The sequence below is a fragment of the Vulpes vulpes genome, chromosome 12 (assembly GCF_048418805.1).
Source record: "Vulpes vulpes isolate BD-2025 chromosome 12, VulVul3, whole genome shotgun sequence".
Taxonomy (NCBI): Eukaryota; Metazoa; Chordata; class Mammalia; order Carnivora; family Canidae; genus Vulpes; species Vulpes vulpes.
The window spans coordinates 131,882,495-131,899,478 of NC_132791.1; the positions used below are offsets into that span (position 1 = coordinate 131,882,495).

A 16,984-nucleotide genomic window follows, 5' to 3' on the forward strand; every position below is an offset into this window, starting at 1 on the left:
GGTCGCAGGAAGGAGGGTGACGCTCGCCCTTGTCCACAGGTGTTCCTGGCGCTTGGGGAGCTGCTTCTGTCCTGCAACTGGGCCGTGGTTGCCGAAATCCTGCTGGTAGGTGTGTGGGGCTGGTTCGCCTGGAGCGGAGGGAGCCCAAGGATATCCAGGTCAGGGCAAGGGGGCGCTTCAGAGACCAGGGGGCAGGAGGCCAGGCTCGCTCAACAGTTACCTGGGACCAGACCTTCCTGATGCACTCCAACATCCCCTGCCCGCCTACAGTCTGCAGCTCAGAGAGGGCAGATGCCTGCCCTGAGGTCACACAACACCTACAGGCCCAAGCACTGTGACTCCAGGGCTCCCACTTCCAGCCCGCCCCCTCTCTCACCTGCATTTCCCTTTGGCCTGTGCTCTGGGTGTGTGGACGGGCTGGGGGACCCACGAGCCCTCCTCCTGCCTCCTGGGAGGCTGGCGTTGCCAGTGCTGCGCAGGGGACCTGGGGAGCCTGGGGCCTGTGCAGAGTGGGAGGCTCACATGGGCTTCCACCACCTGCCAGCTGCGCAGGACGTGGGCAAATCACTCTGTGTCCCTGGGCCTTGGTCTCCCCGTGTGGACGACAGGGTGACATACCTGAGGGTTATCGTGAGTGTGGAATGAGTGGCATGAGGGTTTGGTCGGGGTGCCTCGCAGGGCTCTCCTTGGTCCTGTCCTCTGGCTCCTGGGGGAGGTGTCCTCATCTCAGCCATCAAGGGCAGCTTGAATACTGTCACTGATGGGGGGCTCACTCCCTGTGTAGACCGCCCAGGCTCAGTGGGTGTGGACAAGCTGCCCTTTGATGCCCAGGGAGTGGGTAAGCGGCAGGGCAGGAGGGTCTTCCTTGCTCTTTCCTACAGACATGAGACCCCGGCTCCAGCCCAGACTGGGTCCCACACCAATGAAGGGCCTCAGTCCTTTTTCCTGGTCGGTAGGGAGGAGGGATCCCACCTGGCCTGGCAGGGTGCACGGCTAGCAGGCAGGGGAGCCCCAGGGCACAGGAGGTCAACCCCAGGGGTTGCCACGTTGAGGCCCGGGGATCCTGGCTACCCTGTACCCCCACATCTCCGGGGCCTCGGTGGAGTGGAGAGCCACCCCTGTAGTCCCTGCACCCTCACGGCCTGGGCCTTCAACACGTGGCCGCCCCGCAGATGTGTAAGGACTGCGTGTGCAAGAATGATGAACCCACAGAAGCCGGCTCTAGGCAGAGCCGTGTGCTGAGGGCCGGGCAGGGCAAGTTGGGGGACAGGCCTGCTGGCTGTGCTTGGACATACCTGGCTGTGTGGAGCAGCTGTCCAGAACCACACAGCAGGTGCTCCCCGCGGTCCTGCCCCTGCTCACAGGCCTCCAGCAGCAAAGCTTAGTGAGCCCGCCCTCCCAAGAGGACATCTGCGCCCCTTTCCCCCAGCTTCCCACCTTCCAGAAGCCTCTTGGTGAGAGGTGGCCTCTTAGACACATTGGTCCAGGGCAGCCAGCTCCCCAGGACTCTGACTAGACCCCACATGCCCCTGATGGGGAGCTTGCTCCCTGAGCCCTGAGAAGCACCTGCCTCCTGACATCCCAGGCCCCCCTCGCACACACCTCCCTGCCCAGAGGGTCCTGGAGGGTCCTGCTGCCCAGGAGGCTGGGCTGGAGTCCCCCCAGGCTGAGCTCCCTGTGCCCCCCAGGAACAGCGCAGAAATGGGTTTGTCCTGTGGGGTCCCAGCATCCAGCCACCTGGCTCCCCCCACCTCCTCCACAGGCGCCCCCGCCCTGGTCTCCGGGGCCCTGCTCTGCCCACCCCCGCGTGTGGGATGTGAGAGCCACGTAGGGAGACCTGCGCACCTCCCGTTGCTGCCCCACACACTGCAGGCCCTTAGGTGGTGCCGCTCATGCTCCCCACTGTAAATGGAGCAGGTCTTGTGAGGAAGGAGAGTCAGGAACGGAGGTGTTTTGTCCCAGAATAGAGACCAGAGCCTCTCCCCTCTAAACTTACCTGCTGGGCTGCCCCGGCCCCTGCCTCCACCCCGGGGCTCTGTGAGGCCACAGGGTGAGCAGGTTGGGGAAACACTTCCTGCCCTGGCCATAAGGGCTGCTCTGGGCCCCCAGGTCCCAGGGACTTGACTCTGAGGGTCTTAGCTGCAGCCCGGCCTCTTCAGCCCTTGGAGGGTCCACCTGTCCCTGCACCTCAGAGTCCTGGGGAGCCGGCTGCCCTGGACCCTCACAGCAGAGTCCCAGCACTGGGCGAAGCCACAATCAGCTCCTGCTCTGGCCTGGTGGCCGGTCCAGCTCCTCTAGCTAGAGTGGCTCCATGTCCTTGAGCAGCCACAGGACTGAGGCCTGTCCGAGGCCCTGCGGCCTGCCCCGCGACTCCCCGGCCTCCACGGCTCTGCTCACTGGGTCCCTGCCCACAGTACCCTTCGGCTCCCTGTGCATCAGTGACCCAGGGGCGGGGTGGAGCGAGGGTGGCCTCCTGGTCCTTCTCGGTCTCCCAAGTGTTCGGGAGCAGACACAAGGGAACCACCAGGCAGCCCCCCCCCCACACATACCCCAGGCAGGTAACACATGGTGGCAGGGGTTGTCGGTCAATCCTGGAGCGGCAGGCCCAGGGTGGGATCCCAGCCTTGCTGTCTCCTGGCGAGTGACCCCAGGCCGGTTATGTGGCCTCCCGTAGAGAGTTTCCTCATCTGTGACATGGGCATGATAACCATACCTCCCTGGGAGTGGTTGAGTGAGTGCACGATGTGTACGTGTGAGATCTACATAATATTTGCAGGAGGCATCTCGGGTGGATCCCCAGGGAGGGGGCATGAAGGGGCACCCTCGTGCCCTGTGCTCCTGTGTTTTGCAGTCTGTGGTGCTGCCCCGGTGCCGGGGGACGGCAGAGGCGCTTCAGATCACGGCGGGCCACATCCTGGGGGATGCCGGCAGCCCCTATCTCACTGGACTTGTAAGGGACACGCTTGTCTGCGGGGACACAGGGATGCGGGGATGGGTGTGAGGTCAGCGGGGGCACAACAGCCTCTCTGCGCAGGTGTCCAGTGCCCTTAGGGCCCGACGCCCCGACTCCTACCTGCAGCGTTTCCTCAGCCTGCAACATAGCTTCCTGTGCTGCGCCTTCGTCATCGCCCTGGGTGGTGGCTGCTTCTTGCTGACCGCACTGCACCTGGAGAGGGACCAGACTCAGGCCCGGAGGCCCAGCCCAGGTACTCCGCCCCCACCTGCACCAGGCCCCATGCCCAGGCTCACGGGAGCAGCACATGCACCCCCAGCCGCTCGGTTTGGAGGTCTGCTCCTGTGTTGGTTCCTTGGAAGCCGTCATTGCACCCCCACTCTGTGCCAGGTGTCGGGACAGGGCTCCCGGTCCAAGCCCTCATGGGGTGCGTGATCCAGAGCAGGGATGGGACAAGCAAGAGACGGGAGTACACAGGGACCAGGGTCTTGGAGAGGCGTGACGTAGGGGAAAGGAATGCATGGGAGCAGCTTGTGGCATTCGAAAGGTCCTCACTGTGCAGGTGACCGACTGTGGGGCTGTAAAGGTTGGGAGGAGGTAAGGCAGGGGCTCCCAGCAGACAAACAGTGAATGCAAAGGCCCTGAGGTGATGGCATGGCAGGGAGGCCGGTGGATTGTGGGGCCAGAGGGAGGGGCGAGGGCAGTGGTGATGGGGCCACAGCAGGGAGTCAGGGGGCCTTAACAGCACTGCGGCCTTGCTTGGAGACAGAGCCCATGTGTCGTGTCTGCAGACGATCCGGGCATTTTATCTAGAATGTGACTGCTGTGTGGGGAGCAGACTGGGGCTGGGAGGGCGGCGGGGCCACGGGAGGCTTGGCATCACCAGGAGGTAGGGGGCGGACCTGGGTGCTGGCCAGAGAGGTGCGGGGAGGTGGTCGGTCCTGGAGTCTGTCTTGAGAGTGGAGGTGAGGACTGTGCGGGCCTGGGGCCAGGGTGCCATGTGCATTCCCTGCGGCTGGCCGAGTGTCTTTCCTTCCACAGGGACCCCCGACAGCACCAAGGAGGAAAGCCGAGCCCTGCTTTCCCACCCACGGGCTGTCCCAGAGGCACCCTGAGACCCTGGCCCCTGCGCAGGCCTGTGCTCACCAGGCCGCACCCCTCCCTTTGGCTGCACCTGCTGCCCCCTGGGGGAGCCAGCAGTGCCAAGGCTGGGTTGGGGCTGAAGCTGTCCTCTCCGTCCCTGCCATCCCTTCTGTCTGCTGCCTGGGGTCCTTGGCCCACTGGCCCCTGGGTCTGATTAAAGTGTGGTCAGTGCAAAGTGCAAGGGTGTCGGCCTTTCACCACCTGTTATCTGCTCCTCAAGGCGTCTTTGCTGGGAGTGGGGGCAGGTGGGGAAGCGGTGGGCAGCCCCGGGGGGTACAGGGTGGCTCCTCCGCAAGGGTCTCTGGGAGGCCCTGCCCTGGGCCCCTCCGTCCCTCCTCCTGCAGGTCAGGAGGCCGCAGGACGCCCTTTGGCCTGAGCCACCCTCCAAACAAGAGGTGGGGCAGGTGGGGGTCACCCAGCAGTCTCTGATAGAGGTTTCCACATGGGCTCCTGGAGGAGGTGGTACTCGCTCCCCGCCACCCTCCACCACCGCTGCTTACACCCGATCCCACTGGGTGCACGGGGACAGCTGGCTCTGTGGGACTCACACTTGCTGCCTGCTGGGTTCAGAGCAGCAGGCCTGCAGGGCCCCAGCAGTGTCCAGGCGGGCAGCAGTGGGGAAGCGTGTTCTCTCTATGCCGTGAGCACAAGTGTCCCCCCACCCCCACCCCGGGGCCTCCTGCAGCTGTGGGCTGAGCGGCCACCAGGCTCACGCTTACCTCTGGATCCCTATCTGCTTCATCCCTCCTCCCTGCCCTGACTGCGAATGGCCAAACTCCCAGAGCTGGACTCTCCTGCCCAGTACCCCCCTGCTCCCTAACCCTGTTTCAGCCCTTCTTCAGGAGTGGCTGCCCCAGGAGGACCAGCCCCCCACCCACAGTTTGCCATGTATCCCTGAAACTAGAAGGAAAGGCCTGCTTGGTAAGGGACCTGTGCCCTGTAACCATGACCACAGGGTTCCCACCCACCCCCAGCAGGCCTCTGGCACCAGCCAGCTCTCCAGCCCTCAACTGTGTCCGTGGAGGTAGGGTCAGAGTCCACAGGGTAAGGGCTCCATCCTACAGGCCGCCTCCACCCCTGCATCTGACCCCAGGAGCAAGTCTTCTGTTCCCCGTTCTTCTGACCAAATGGCTCCAAATCAGAGGTTCCCATGACCCCGTCCCTAGGTTGATGCGTCAGTGGGAGCGGATCACACGCCTCATCCTCGGGTTATTATAAGAGGACACGACTCGGGAGCCGTAGGTGGAGAGATGCCCAGGACGAGGTGCAGGGAAGGGGCAGCGCTGCCACACCCTCCCCAGGGCCCAGCCAGCACCCCCCCAGCTCACTCTGTCCTTCTTGGCTCCTACTGAGGCTTCATTACTCAGACACTATTGATTAAACCATTGGTCGCAGGTGATTGATTCGACCTCCTGCCCCCTGTCGGTACCCAGAGGTCAGGAGACAGACCGGGGGTGGTTCTCCTGCCACCAGCCCCCTTACTGGGGTCCCAGTGCCACCTCGCTAACAAACAAGACACTTTTGGGGTCTCTGTACCAGGATTTAGGACATTCTGGGGGTTCAGGAGCTCGGTACGAAAACAGGATGATGAAACACACGTGTAGATCCCAGGACAACACTTGCTCCTCCTGGGGGGACACCTGGTCTGTGCAGGGTGCCAGAATGCCTTGTCCCACTCAGCACCACTGGCTGTGTGTCAGGGGTGATGAGTGTGGCCTTCCCAACCCTCGCTGTGGGGTTTTCGAAGCCTGGATCCAGCCCTCAGAAAACCTGCTCCAGGGTCCCTGGACCCCTGACAGGCTCAGTTCCTAGGAAATGGGCGAGGGTTCCCAGAACTCAGAACAGCCACTCCCCTTGCCACCCCAGAGCCCAGCAGCGGGGGGAGGGCGGGGGGGAGAAGGGGCGAAAGGTCAGAAACCCCATACGTGCAGGTTCCAGAATCAGGTGCTGAGCCGCGACTCTGATTCCAACCCTGGCCTTGGACCTCACAGCCCAACACAGGGCAGAGAGCAGCAGGCTGAGTGAGGCACAGCTGTGGGCAGACGGAGGGGTTCCGGCCCCCAGAGCCCCCCCCACTACCCCCCAGGAGCCCCCTCCGTGCCTCCAACAAGCCCCCAGGAGCCCCCACTGTCTCCCAGGAGCCCCCTGCCCCCCATGGCCCCAGGAGCCCCCTCCATGCCTCCAATAAGCCCCTGCTGCCCCCCAGGAGCCCCCTCTGAGCAGGTGTGTGGGGGGAGCCAGCAAAGAGCAGGTGTGGGGGGCAGAAGGTGTCCCTGCCCCTGGAGGGGAGTGTGCTCTGGGGCAGGAGAGACTGGCGGGGACCAGGGGCTTGAGCGGCTGAGGAGCTGGGGCTGGAATCCGGAACCAGGGTGGTTTCTCCTGAGTCACAGCCTCCTGGTGTTTGGGTCGCTGGGCGGGCCGGGTGGGGCTCACTGGGCCCGGCTGGACACAGTGTACACCCAGGAACTCCCAGGGCGCTTCCCCCAGGGCAGGGCCTATGGACTGTGGGAGGGAGAGACCAGGTCTGCTGTGTGAGTGGTGCTCCCTGGCTCTGCTCATGCTCCCAGCACCCCTGCCTTGCTGGGCGGTCCCTTGAGCCCCTGCCCTTGGCGGCAGGTATGCATCCTGTAGGGCCCAGCGCAGGCCCCCGTGGCAGGGGGAGGCTGGTCCACGCATCACACCTGGCGGCCGACGATCCCAGGTCTGATGCTCTTAGTGGGTCCGCATGTCAGGTGCATGGCTCAGCAGGACAGGTCCTCACGCCCACCCCACCCATTCAGTATGTTTACTGCTCTTCCCCAACGGACGCCACGTGCATTCCAGCTCCCAGCATTCATCCCAGCATGCAGGTGTGCCCGAGTGTGCTTGCTTCTGAGTCCGCGTGTGAGGGTGTGCGGCCGTGGTTACAGCTGGGCTCTCCTCCGACCCCAGGCCTCGAAGGTGGAGCGCACTCGTGGGGGAGGGGTCACTCTAGCCCTGGCTCATCCCCCCGCAGCACCAGATGTGGCTCACTCCCTGGAGCGTCTGTCCATCTGTCCTCCACTGCACAGTGGGAATGTGAAGTTTTGGGTTTAACGCAACCTTTAGGGACGGAGTAGGCGGGAGGCCGTGGTGCCAAGCTCAGCCCATGCAGGAAGCTGCCTGGCCCCATGTACTCCTCCTGTGTGACTCTGTGGGGTTGTGGGGTTGCATGCACAAGACACCGAGTAGCCACCTCGGGCAACAGAGGAACTTGTTGGAAGCATGTTGGGAGCTCACAGAATTGCTGGGGATGATGCCGATTTGGGGCCAGACCCGGGGCTGTCTTACTGGGGACCTTCACCAAAGTGCCAGGTGATTCTCCATATCTTCTTGCCTCCCTCCTCAAGATTTAAACCCTGGGACAAGAGGGTCCCGTTGGGAATATAAAGGAAGGGAAAAGAAATGTTGGGAAATATCAGGAAGGGAGACAGAACATAAAGACTCCTAACTCGGGGAAACGAACTAGGGGTGGTGGAAGGGGAGGAGGGCGGGTGTTGGAGGGGAATGGGTGACGGGCACTGAGGTGGACACTTGACGGGATGAGCACTGGGTGTTTTTCTGTATGTTGGTAAATTGAACACCAATAAAAATTAATTAAAAAAAAAAAAAAAAAGAGGGTCCCATTGGACCCGATGGCCCTTCCTGGATTTTTAGCGCCGTCAGGCCCAGGAAGCCAGGGTGCTACTGGGAAGGGGGTGGACTCTGAATATCCAAACAGAACAGCAATGGAAAAAAAAAAAACAGACAAAAACAAAGACGGTGACCACTGCAAGAGCTGGGGCGGGCGGCTGGTCCCGGCGGCATGACCAGGAAGAAACCGGGCTCAGTTTCCTTGAAGGGAGCCTTTGTTTCCATCAGCCTGAGTCCACCATCAGAGGAGACTGACACTTCTCTAATTCAGAAAGCGTTAAAAATGTTCGAATGACAGAACAGGAACTTCTGTGTTCGCGGGGACCCAGAGCCATCTGTTCTGAGCAGGAGGGAGAGGCAGGGACAGAGCACTTGGAGCAGAACTGACACAGCGCGCCCAGGCTCAGAGGATGCTTGGTGAGCGCAGGAGCCGAGGGGGGCGCTGTCTCCCTAGGGCCAGCAGCCACTGACCTGCTGATCCATGGGGAGGGTAAGCAACGTGGGTAGGCAGTCGGGGACAAAACGCCTTTTCCAGAGGGGCCAGGAGACGAATCTGGCTGGCTTCTGAGTCACTGGGGCAATAGGGACGTGATGCAAATCTGCATACACTTCCTGAGCACCTGCTAAATGTCATTTACTCATTCAATCAACAAACACTCTCTGAGCACCTCCCCTGCACTGGGCTGTGCAGATGGATCAGCCCCCCGAGACTCACGGATGGTGGGTGGGGAGGGTGGGTGGGGGTGCTGATGTACAAACATGATCAACGCAATGAGTTTGGCATGAAGGAGGTGTGTCCAGGTCGCTCAAGTGGCCGGAGGAGGAAATGGAAATTTTTCAGGTGGATCTAGGGGGGCTGCGTTGTGTGTTTGAGGGGCCATGGGAGGCGAGAGCCGAGCCAACCCCCTCCCCTGGACAGAAGTGGCCAAGCACAGGGGAGGGGGCTCCTGGGTGCTGCTCTCCGTGGTCCTGAACAGCACTGCGTTGCAGGGAGAGCAGGGTCTCTAGACATGCACCCCAATTCCCGTCACCCTCCCCCCGGCTCCAGAAAGTGTGATCCCTGTTGGTTCAAGGAGCTCTGTTTTCAGGGGCGTGGATCCGAGGCTGCAGACTCGCGTGGGTCGGGCTATGATGGGTCCTGCAGACGGCGTTAAGAGGTTTAGGTATTTTTACCCCGTGGGCAATGGGAGGCCGTGGGAAGGTGGTGTGCAAGGTATTGATGCGGTCATGGGTGGGATTTAGGAAGTTATTGGCCAGAAATATGGAGAAAAGACGGGGAGGGGGATGTTGGGGCAGCTGGTGCTGGGCAGTTGAGTTTTACAAAGGTTAAGACCCGCAGAGGTTTGAGCCGAGTCAGTGAGTGACGGGGACCCTGGGATTCTAAAGCGAAAAAGTGGACAAGCCCTGGATGGGGTCGTTGGGGGAGGAATCTCAGGTGGCCTCATGTTCAGTGACCATGTGGGTGATAGTGCTGTTTGCCAAGAGATAAATGATGCAGGGTGGAGCAGGCCTTAGTTCTGACAGAGCTAAGAACCCACGGGGGAAACATGCACATGGGCCTTGGGGGGGGCACGTCTAGAGGTGGACGTCGGGGCATCCAGGGCCCGGGTATGGTTGCTGAGAGCTGTGTGCCCCATAAGGACAAAGTCGGAGGCCTGAGCTCCCAGTCGGCAGCCTGGGGACGCTGGTGTTCCTGAGGGGGTCGCAACACTCCAGACACCTCACAGGATGTGCTGCAGGCAGGTTCACACAGGGAGACAGCAGCCTATGCCTCCTCCCAGGACGCTCCATGTATGCCCTCAGGCCCAAGGCTCCAAAAGGCCTAGTCTTCTGTGCTTGTCCCATCACTTCCTAAATACACTTGCCTTTGGAATACCAGCCAGTAATGTCCGGTGCCCACTGTCCAGGCGCCACGAGTGAACACTGAAGGCCTTTAGCCATCACTGAGGTCAGAGCAACCCGGATGGGGCTGCTGAGAAGCTGAGTCCCAGCAGAGCCCAGGGCAGTGTCGTGGGGTGGCATGGGACACGCCGCATCAGGGGCAGGCGCACCAGGGTTCTGTGTGAGTCCTGCCATTGACCAGATCTGTGACCTTCTCTGCCCCGGGCCTTGGCTTCTTCCCCGGTGAGATGGACATAAGGACCCTACAAGTCTTAGGGCTGATGGTCCCATGACACTGCCAGAAACTCTTGGGGGACCACGGTGACTTGCCCAGGGCCACACAGTCACAAAGGGTTGCCGTCCTGGCCTCGGTGGCCCAGGATCCATCCAGAGACTTGCTCTACAGACTGTCCTTGAGTTAAAATCCCAGAAGAGCCCACACAGTAAGAATAGCTGCTCAGAGAACCCCCCCCCCGCCCCTCGCACACACCAGATTTGAAAACTCTGACCTCTTCCCCTGCTCTGGGTCTACTGGCAGCTGGAAAGGGAGTGCTCCCCTTTCTGACCAAGTGTGAAACTGTCTCCCTGGGCAGAGCTATGGCTGAATGGAGGAGGAATTTTGGCGACTGGGAAGGGGTCCCTGCGGTTGAGCTTAGAGCCATGGCTGTGTCTCCACCACAGCTGGACAGAGCCCCACTGCAGGGGCTGTCCCCTTGCTGGCACCACCCCGCAGTTCTGAGGGGCATTGCCAGGGCCCAGCCCCAGGTCTGTGGAACTCCTAGGCCTGTGCTGGCCTACTGAGCACCTGTCGTCCCAGGGCACCCACGAGAACTTCCCTCACCTGGCTGCCATCTGGGAGGAGGCAGCAAGGAACATTCAGGATGGGATCTGTTTCCTGGCCTCCCCATGACCATTGGCTGTACCCAACACACCTCCAAGGCGCCAAGAAACACCAGCGTGGGGATTAATTCTGCTCTCAGCAGGGAGGGATACCTCGTGCTTCGTCCCCCCATGGCTATGCCGAGACCATGACCAGCAATTTTGTGGGACACACCTGCCTGTGGACTCTGCGTACAGAACATCCTGCAGCGGGAACTGAACCCCCAGCCCAGGAGGGTGGCTTCAGAGCCCCAGGTCAGCACCAACCCTGCCAACCTGCTGCATGTCCACAATGGGGTATCTTCTGGGCCCTGGGATGGGTCTGTGGAACATGGGGGTAACCCTGGATTTGCAGACTCTATATGGTGCTGACATTTTATCCTCAGCACTTTGTATGGAAGTTTTTTTTTTTTTTTTTTTTTTAAGATTTTGTTTATTTATTCATGAGAAACTCAGAGAACGAGGCAGAGAGGCAGGCAGAGGGAGAAGCAGGCTCCCTGTGGGGAGCCCGATACAGGACTCACAGGACTCGTTCCCAGGACCCTGGGGTCATGCCCTGAGCCAAAGGCAGATGCTCAACCACTGAGCCACCGAGATGTCCCTTTGTACGGGATTTTAATTTCGAAGCCTCAAACAGATGAAGGGGGACACAGGACCATAGCACCCCTGAGATGGGGGAGGGCGGGGACTGTGGCCCTTGACACAGAAGCTACTCAACCACCAGCCACAGACGCAGACTTGCCCTCCTCCATAGCAGGTGGTGACCACTCATAGGCTTCCCAACTGAATCCTGGCCTCCTGTCAACCCCAGGAGAGGCACTGAGTCCTAGAGAGAGTGAGGGGTCTGCCCGGGGTCTTCCTTTCAGGGCTTTGTCCCTTCCTGGCATGCAGCCGCAGGTCTGAAGATTGGGGAGGCCCCTGTGGACGCAGTGTTTCTGGGGGCCCCCACGGGAACCTGGGGAGGGTCTCAGAGCGCACATAGGAATGGGACCTGGGAGAAGTCAGCAGCTGGATCTGGGTCTCCCCGGGGCAGAGGCCTGGGGACTGGGCAAGCCCCCAACGGTCATCTTCAGGCTCTCCGGGTGGGTGCCCTCAGGGCAGGCACCCCACGCGCCCGCAGAGACCCTCTCCCGTCTCCCGCCCTGGGCCGGCCCCTCCCCGCGTCCGCCCAAGGCCTTCCGCGCTCAGGCAGTGGGAGCCAGTGGGGGGCGATGGGGAACACTGGCTCCGGGCCCTCCCTGCGCGCCCCCGGAGCCCCTCCTCGCGCCCCCAGCCCCGAGCCCCTCCGCGCCGGGGCAGCGCGGGGCAGCGCGGGGCAGCGGGGGGCCGCGGGGGGCCGCGGGGGGCCGCGCGGGAGCCCCGGCCCCTGCCCCACGGCCGCGCGACCCACTGCGCCCCCGTCGGCGGCCCCGGGCAGCACGTGCGGGGCGGGGCCGCGGCTGAGCCGCTCGCGATTGGGCGCCGGCTGGGGGCGGGGCGGGCCGGGCGGGCCGGGCCGCAGCTGTCAGAGCGGCGGCGGCGCAGCGCGGATCGCGGGCCGGAGCGCAGGAGCCGACGGCCGGCCGGGATGGTGCAGAGGCGGCTCCGCGGCGCGCGCGCGCACTGAGGGCTCCTGGGCTGCGCCCCGCGCCCCCCGCGCCCCCCGCCGCCCCGGCCCCGGCCCCGGCCCCGGCCCCGGCCCCCGCCCCGGCAGGCATGATGTGCCTGGAATGCGCCTCGGCGGCGGCGGGCGGCGCGGAGGAGGAGGAGGCGGACGCTGAGCGGCGGCGCCGGCGCCGGGGGGCGCAGCGAGGGGCTGGAGGCGGCGGCTGCTGCGGGGCGCGGGCGGTGGGCGCTGCCGGCGCGGCGGTGGCCGACGACGAGGTGCAGACGCTGTCGGGCAGCGTGAGGCGGGCCCCGTCTGGACCCCCCGGCGCCCCCGGCTGCGCAGCCGCTGCCAAGGGCCCCGGCGCTCAACAGCCCAAACCCGCCAGCTCGGGCCGCGGGCGCGGGGCCGCCGCCGCCATCCTCAGCTTGGGCAACGTGCTCAACTACCTGGACAGGTACACCGTGGCAGGTGAGCGGGTGCCCCGCCCAGCCCGAGAACCCCCCCCCCCCCCGCGCCTGGAGGAACCCCGGGAAGCCTCTGGTCCCGGGGCCTCCGGTATTCAGCCTTCCGTCGGGGTCTCAGGGCCTTCTGCCCGGACGCAGCGGGGCAAGGATGCCCGGGGAATCGCGGGCCCAACCCGGGGACCGCCCCCTGCACTCCCTCCGCCCCACAGGGCCAGGGCTTGGAGGAGTCCCCATCCCTGGAGTAGCCCGCGCGTCCTCGCCAGCCCTTGACGGCCCATCCGTTGTCCTGCTCTCCGACAGTCCCCTCCGCGCCCCTCCCGCCCCAGCCTCAGGTTCCCGGGCCTCCCTTCCCCTTCCCCTTCCCCCAGCCAAGGCGGTGTGTCGGGCCGCGGCGGGGCAGTTCCTTCCTTCCTCCGCCGCCCGCTCTCCCCTGCGTGCAAGCGGCGGGTGCGCGCGCCCCTTGCGGGTGTGCGCGGGGAGCCGGGTGCGCGCGGGCGGCCGGATCCGTGTGAGCGCGTGGCTGACAAAGGCTCGGGGCTGCGGGAGCGGAGGGAGGGGCGGGGCGGGTCCGCGGCGCCTGGGGACCCGGGATGCGGTTTGCAGCTGGCCCTGGCTCGGGGCCTGAGGACGCCTCCCCCTGCTCCCTGGCGCTTGGAGCCTGGGGTAGGGCGCGGGCCGTGGGGCTGCCAAGGGGCCGTCTCGTCCCATGCGGGCATCCCTGCGGACGGGGTAGGGGTCGATAGACTAGCTGGTTTCTAGTCCCAGATGTGCCGCTCGTTTACCTGGTGTGTGACCTTGGGCCAGTCTCAGCTTGCGTTCGGGTCTGCGTCCCAGTTTGCCAGGCAGTGGACTGAGGTTCTGGGGTTCCGGGGACTCGCTCCCGCTCCCCCAGTTTTCAGGGATCTGGGAGCGGGGCGTTTCCGGGGACTGAGCTGCCTCCCTCCAGGTGTAACCTTGAGAGAAAAGCCCTCTGGCCAGGCTGGCAGGGGGCGGGGTGGGGGGGGGGTGGGGAGAGCTCCCATGGAGAGCAGAGACTGTACACAGCTCGCTGGCCCAGAACCTGCCTAACCACAGCTTAGCAAAATCTGGAACAACTGAAAAAAAAAAAAAAAAGGAATTTTGGACAGTCTGTAAAGAGAACTTTGTAGCTACTGGGAGAGGAGGAGGACCCTGGGTTAGCCATGTGCCACCTGGGTCCCCTTCCCTTCTCCTGGTCTCAGCATCCTCTGTTGAGCAGGATTTTGTGTCAAGTAGAAGGGAAGAACTCCAGTGGAGCACCCCCTACCCCCACACCATCCCGCTTTCTAAACCCCTTGGCTCTGTGTTCTGTCTGCTGCCGGGAGTTGGAAATGGGTACCAGTGGCAGCAGTGTCTGAGCTGGGCTGTGCCCAGGAGGCTGTGTCTGGTCTGCTGAGCAGGAACACTCAGGACCACCCAAGGGTAGCAGCCCGTGTCCTGCACACGCCATGCTGCCCACGACCTGGGAGCCAAGGTGTCACCCTAACACGGGGAGAAGTCGGAAGAATGCTGGGGATGAATGGTCAGTGCAAAATGGACTTGTGTATACAGATGAGATGGAGGCCCCATGCAGCCTGTGTCCAGGATGGTCTGGGGCGTGCAGAGGAGGGCCACCAGCAAGCCTGGGGCTGGGAACAGATCCCCCACCTTTCAGTCGGAACATGAACGGTGCTGCTCCTGCCGCTCCTAGCGTTGTAGCACTTACACTGGCCCCAGACTGCATCCCTCCCCCCCATTACACTGACTCTGCCGGGGACTGAGGGGAGGGGTGGGCTCTGGGAGGCCTGAGCTTATCTGCCCCCAGACCTCCTTGGGTCGCAGAGTCCGCATGGGAGCATGAGATATGAGATTTCGAGTAAATCGGCATGTGGGGATGGAGGTGGTGGCTGGGAGGGGCGTTGGGGTGGCAGGGAGGAAGGCCCGGAAGGCCCTGTGCAAACAGCAGCCAGGCTGTGCATCCCTCCGGGAGGCCAAGCCCAGGCCCAGGCCCCGCCCCTCCCCCACAGGCAGATTTCCTCTCCGGATAAGCCTGGCTCTCTCTCCCTCTCTTTTGTAGCAGGCTCCCCCACGCCCCCACGCCCCTGCACCCAAGTTCAGCTTTTAGGAAGATGTACCATCTCCATGACAACGACTACAGCTTGGTGTGTTTGGAGGGTGGCGGGGAGGGCAGGGGAGTGGTCATCCTCAGACCGAGTCCACCTGTTGCTGGCCGGAGGGGCAGGGACTCAGGAGGGGGGGATGCAGCCCCACCCCGGGGTGGCTACCCACCTGGCCCCTGAGGCCCTTGCTGGGTGGCCTTGGCTCCCTCATCCAAGATCAAGAGGAGTTCATTCTCTTTCTTTAAATCCACCCCATCCCTTTCTCTCTGTGGTGTAGACAAGCTGGGGCCAAAAGGAGTATCATGCAGGCCACATGTGTAACTTAAATATTTCTGGGGCCGCATTGGAAAAGTGAAAAGAAATAAGTGAAATGAATTAATATACCTCACTCAACCCAATATATTGAACTAACTCGACACGTGATCAAACATAAAGGCTGTTGACAGGCTGTGTTGCTCTTGTCTTTCATTCGGACTTCTGAACCCCGGCGCAAGCTCTGCAGTTACAGCTCACTTCCGGGGGGCCAAGCCACATTTCGGGCAGCGGCAGCCACAGTCACGGTGACGGGGTCACTGCAGTAGACAGCACAGACCTGGTGCTGGATGCCGGCATTGGAGTCAGGCTCTCCAACTTCTTGGCTGGTGACCTTGGGAGTGTCACTTGCACCCTCTGGGGTTACCACTTACTCCTCTCCGCCTCCTGGTGTAGCAGAGGACGTGGGGGTATTCGCAGGCGCCTGGGATGGGCAGACCCCAGGACAGCTGTTTGGTATCAGCCGCCTTCCCCTCCATACCTCTGCATAGGCTGGCCTGGCCAGGGGCCCTTCCCAGGCACTTGCAGGTTCCTCTGAGAACCCCTCCCTTCGCTGCCAGCACCTGGAGTTCCCAGGATGGAATGAGGTAGCTTCTGCCCCTGCCCAGCATTCCCAGCTAATTAGGGCCTCCCCTCCTCCCCATGAGAACCCCCTGAGGGCAGCAGGCCTCAGAAGCAGGTGAGGAGGGCTGGGCCTGGCTCCCGCAGCCTGTCTTCAATTGGATGAAATTGCAGCAGCCCAGAAACCAATCTAGATGCTTCTCTCCATTGCCTTATGCGGATGAGGACACAGGCACCCTTCAAGCTCCCGGGGCAGCAGGGAGCAGAGGAGAGCAGAGCCCCGCCCCACCTGGGCCCTGGTCTGTCCACTGAGGTGGGCACGCAGACCCCTGCTTCTGGCTGGGGCAGGAGCTCCCCCCGAGTACCTGCAGGGACTTCAGCTCAGTTGCACAGAGGCAGCTGGAGCTCCCCCGGGGCACGGGGGTCCCACCCCCATGGCCACCGCCACTGGGCAGCCACCCATGCAGCACCTGGATCCCAGCCCAGGCTGCCAGCTCAGGAGGATGGGGGAGCACCTCAGCCAGGGTCTCGGGGACTCGCCCCCAGTGGTGCCTCTGCCCCCAGCTCCCACTCCTCCATCTGTAATATCTGTAAACTGGAAGCAGAACCGCGGGTGTAGGTGGCATCGTGCTGCTCCTGGTGCCGGGCCCAGCAGGAGAGGCTGGCGTAGGCCTCATTGGCAGAGGCGGGGAATGGCCCTCAAGGGCTGAGACCCCTCCCTGGGTCGGGGGTACCTATGTCTTCCTGGGAGCTGGTGTTCTTTTCCTTTTATCCGGCCCGCGGCGGATGGAGGGGGCACTTGGACTTGGCCAAGGTGGGGGCTGGTGAGGGGAGGTGAGGAGAGGCACAGCCCTGCCCTGGGGGAGCCCTTCCTGCCAAAGAAGTGAGACCGGTGTCCATGGCAACTGCTCACTAACACAAGCCTGGGAGAGCAGAGCACGGGGATCACAGGTTGGGCAGGATGGGGTCCCCTCGCAGCATCCCTGCACCCCTGAGCTGGGGCAGGGGCTCCTGGTCTGGTGTCAGAGGGGAGCTCAGGACAGGGTCCCCTCCCGGCACCCCTGCATCCCAGAGCTGGTGTGGGGCCTCCTGGCCTGGGGTCAGGTATGCCTGATGAGACTGTTCAAGCTGGCAGATGGGGAGGCAGAAGCCTGTTCTGGGGTCACCTGTGGTGGAAGCAGGTCAGGCTCCCAGCTTGGGGGCTGTCTTCTCAGGGAGGGTAGTCATACACCCCTACCCCACAAAGCCCTGCCCCTCAGCTGGCCTGGTCACTGCTAGAGGTCCTGTCCCAGCCACTGCCATGGCCACGTCAGCGATGCCTGAGTTCTGGGCAGGCGGGTGTCCCAGGGCCACATTCCAGAGTGCCTGTGTGGCGGCCAGCGCCCAGGTGAGCAGCCAGGCGGCCTGCAAGGCCAGCGGCCGCCCCTGAGGAACT

The 16,984-nt window shown here is 63.2% G+C and overlaps 2 protein-coding genes and 1 long non-coding RNA gene across 8 annotated transcripts in view; 2 read left to right on the top strand and 1 right to left on the bottom strand.

Annotated features, from left to right (window-relative positions):
* Window positions 1-4,274, top strand: part of SPNS3 (SPNS lysolipid transporter 3, sphingosine-1-phosphate (putative)) — a 29,368-nt gene extending 25,094 nt beyond the window's left edge. For 2 of the 3 annotated variants that reach the window (XM_072729976.1, XM_072729978.1), the window contains 4 exons: window positions 40-105; window positions 2,852-2,950; window positions 3,035-3,206; window positions 3,995-4,274. In XM_072729976.1, coding sequence (XP_072586077.1) covers window positions 40-105; window positions 2,852-2,950; window positions 3,035-3,206; window positions 3,995-4,068 — 411 coding nt within the window. In that variant the 3' untranslated portion in view covers window positions 4,069-4,274. The remainder of the gene's footprint in view (window positions 1-39; window positions 106-2,851; window positions 2,951-3,034; window positions 3,207-3,994) is intronic. The other variant, XM_072729977.1, reaches the window with a different exon arrangement.
* Window positions 1-13,528, bottom strand: LOC112924764 (uncharacterized). 2 transcript variants are annotated; one of them, XR_011995862.1, is made up of 4 exons: window positions 13,342-13,471; window positions 3,074-3,166; window positions 619-706; window positions 1-128 (listed from the first exon to the last, which is right to left on the bottom strand). It is a non-coding gene; the product is annotated as an uncharacterized lncRNA (long non-coding RNA). The 2 variants fall into 2 exon arrangements; XR_003235956.2 differs by lacking the exon at window positions 619-706 and having other exon boundaries at window positions 2-128; window positions 13,342-13,528.
* SPNS2 (SPNS lysolipid transporter 2, sphingosine-1-phosphate) overlaps window positions 12,033-16,984 on the top strand; it is a 26,147-nt gene continuing 21,195 nt past the window's right edge. For 2 of the 3 annotated variants that reach the window (XM_072729970.1, XM_072729971.1), the window contains exon 1: window positions 12,033-12,563. In XM_072729970.1, the coding sequence (XP_072586071.1) occupies window positions 12,203-12,563 (361 nt within the window). In that variant the 5' untranslated portion in view covers window positions 12,033-12,202. The remainder of the gene's footprint in view (window positions 12,564-16,984) is intronic. The other variant, XR_011995860.1, reaches the window with a different exon arrangement.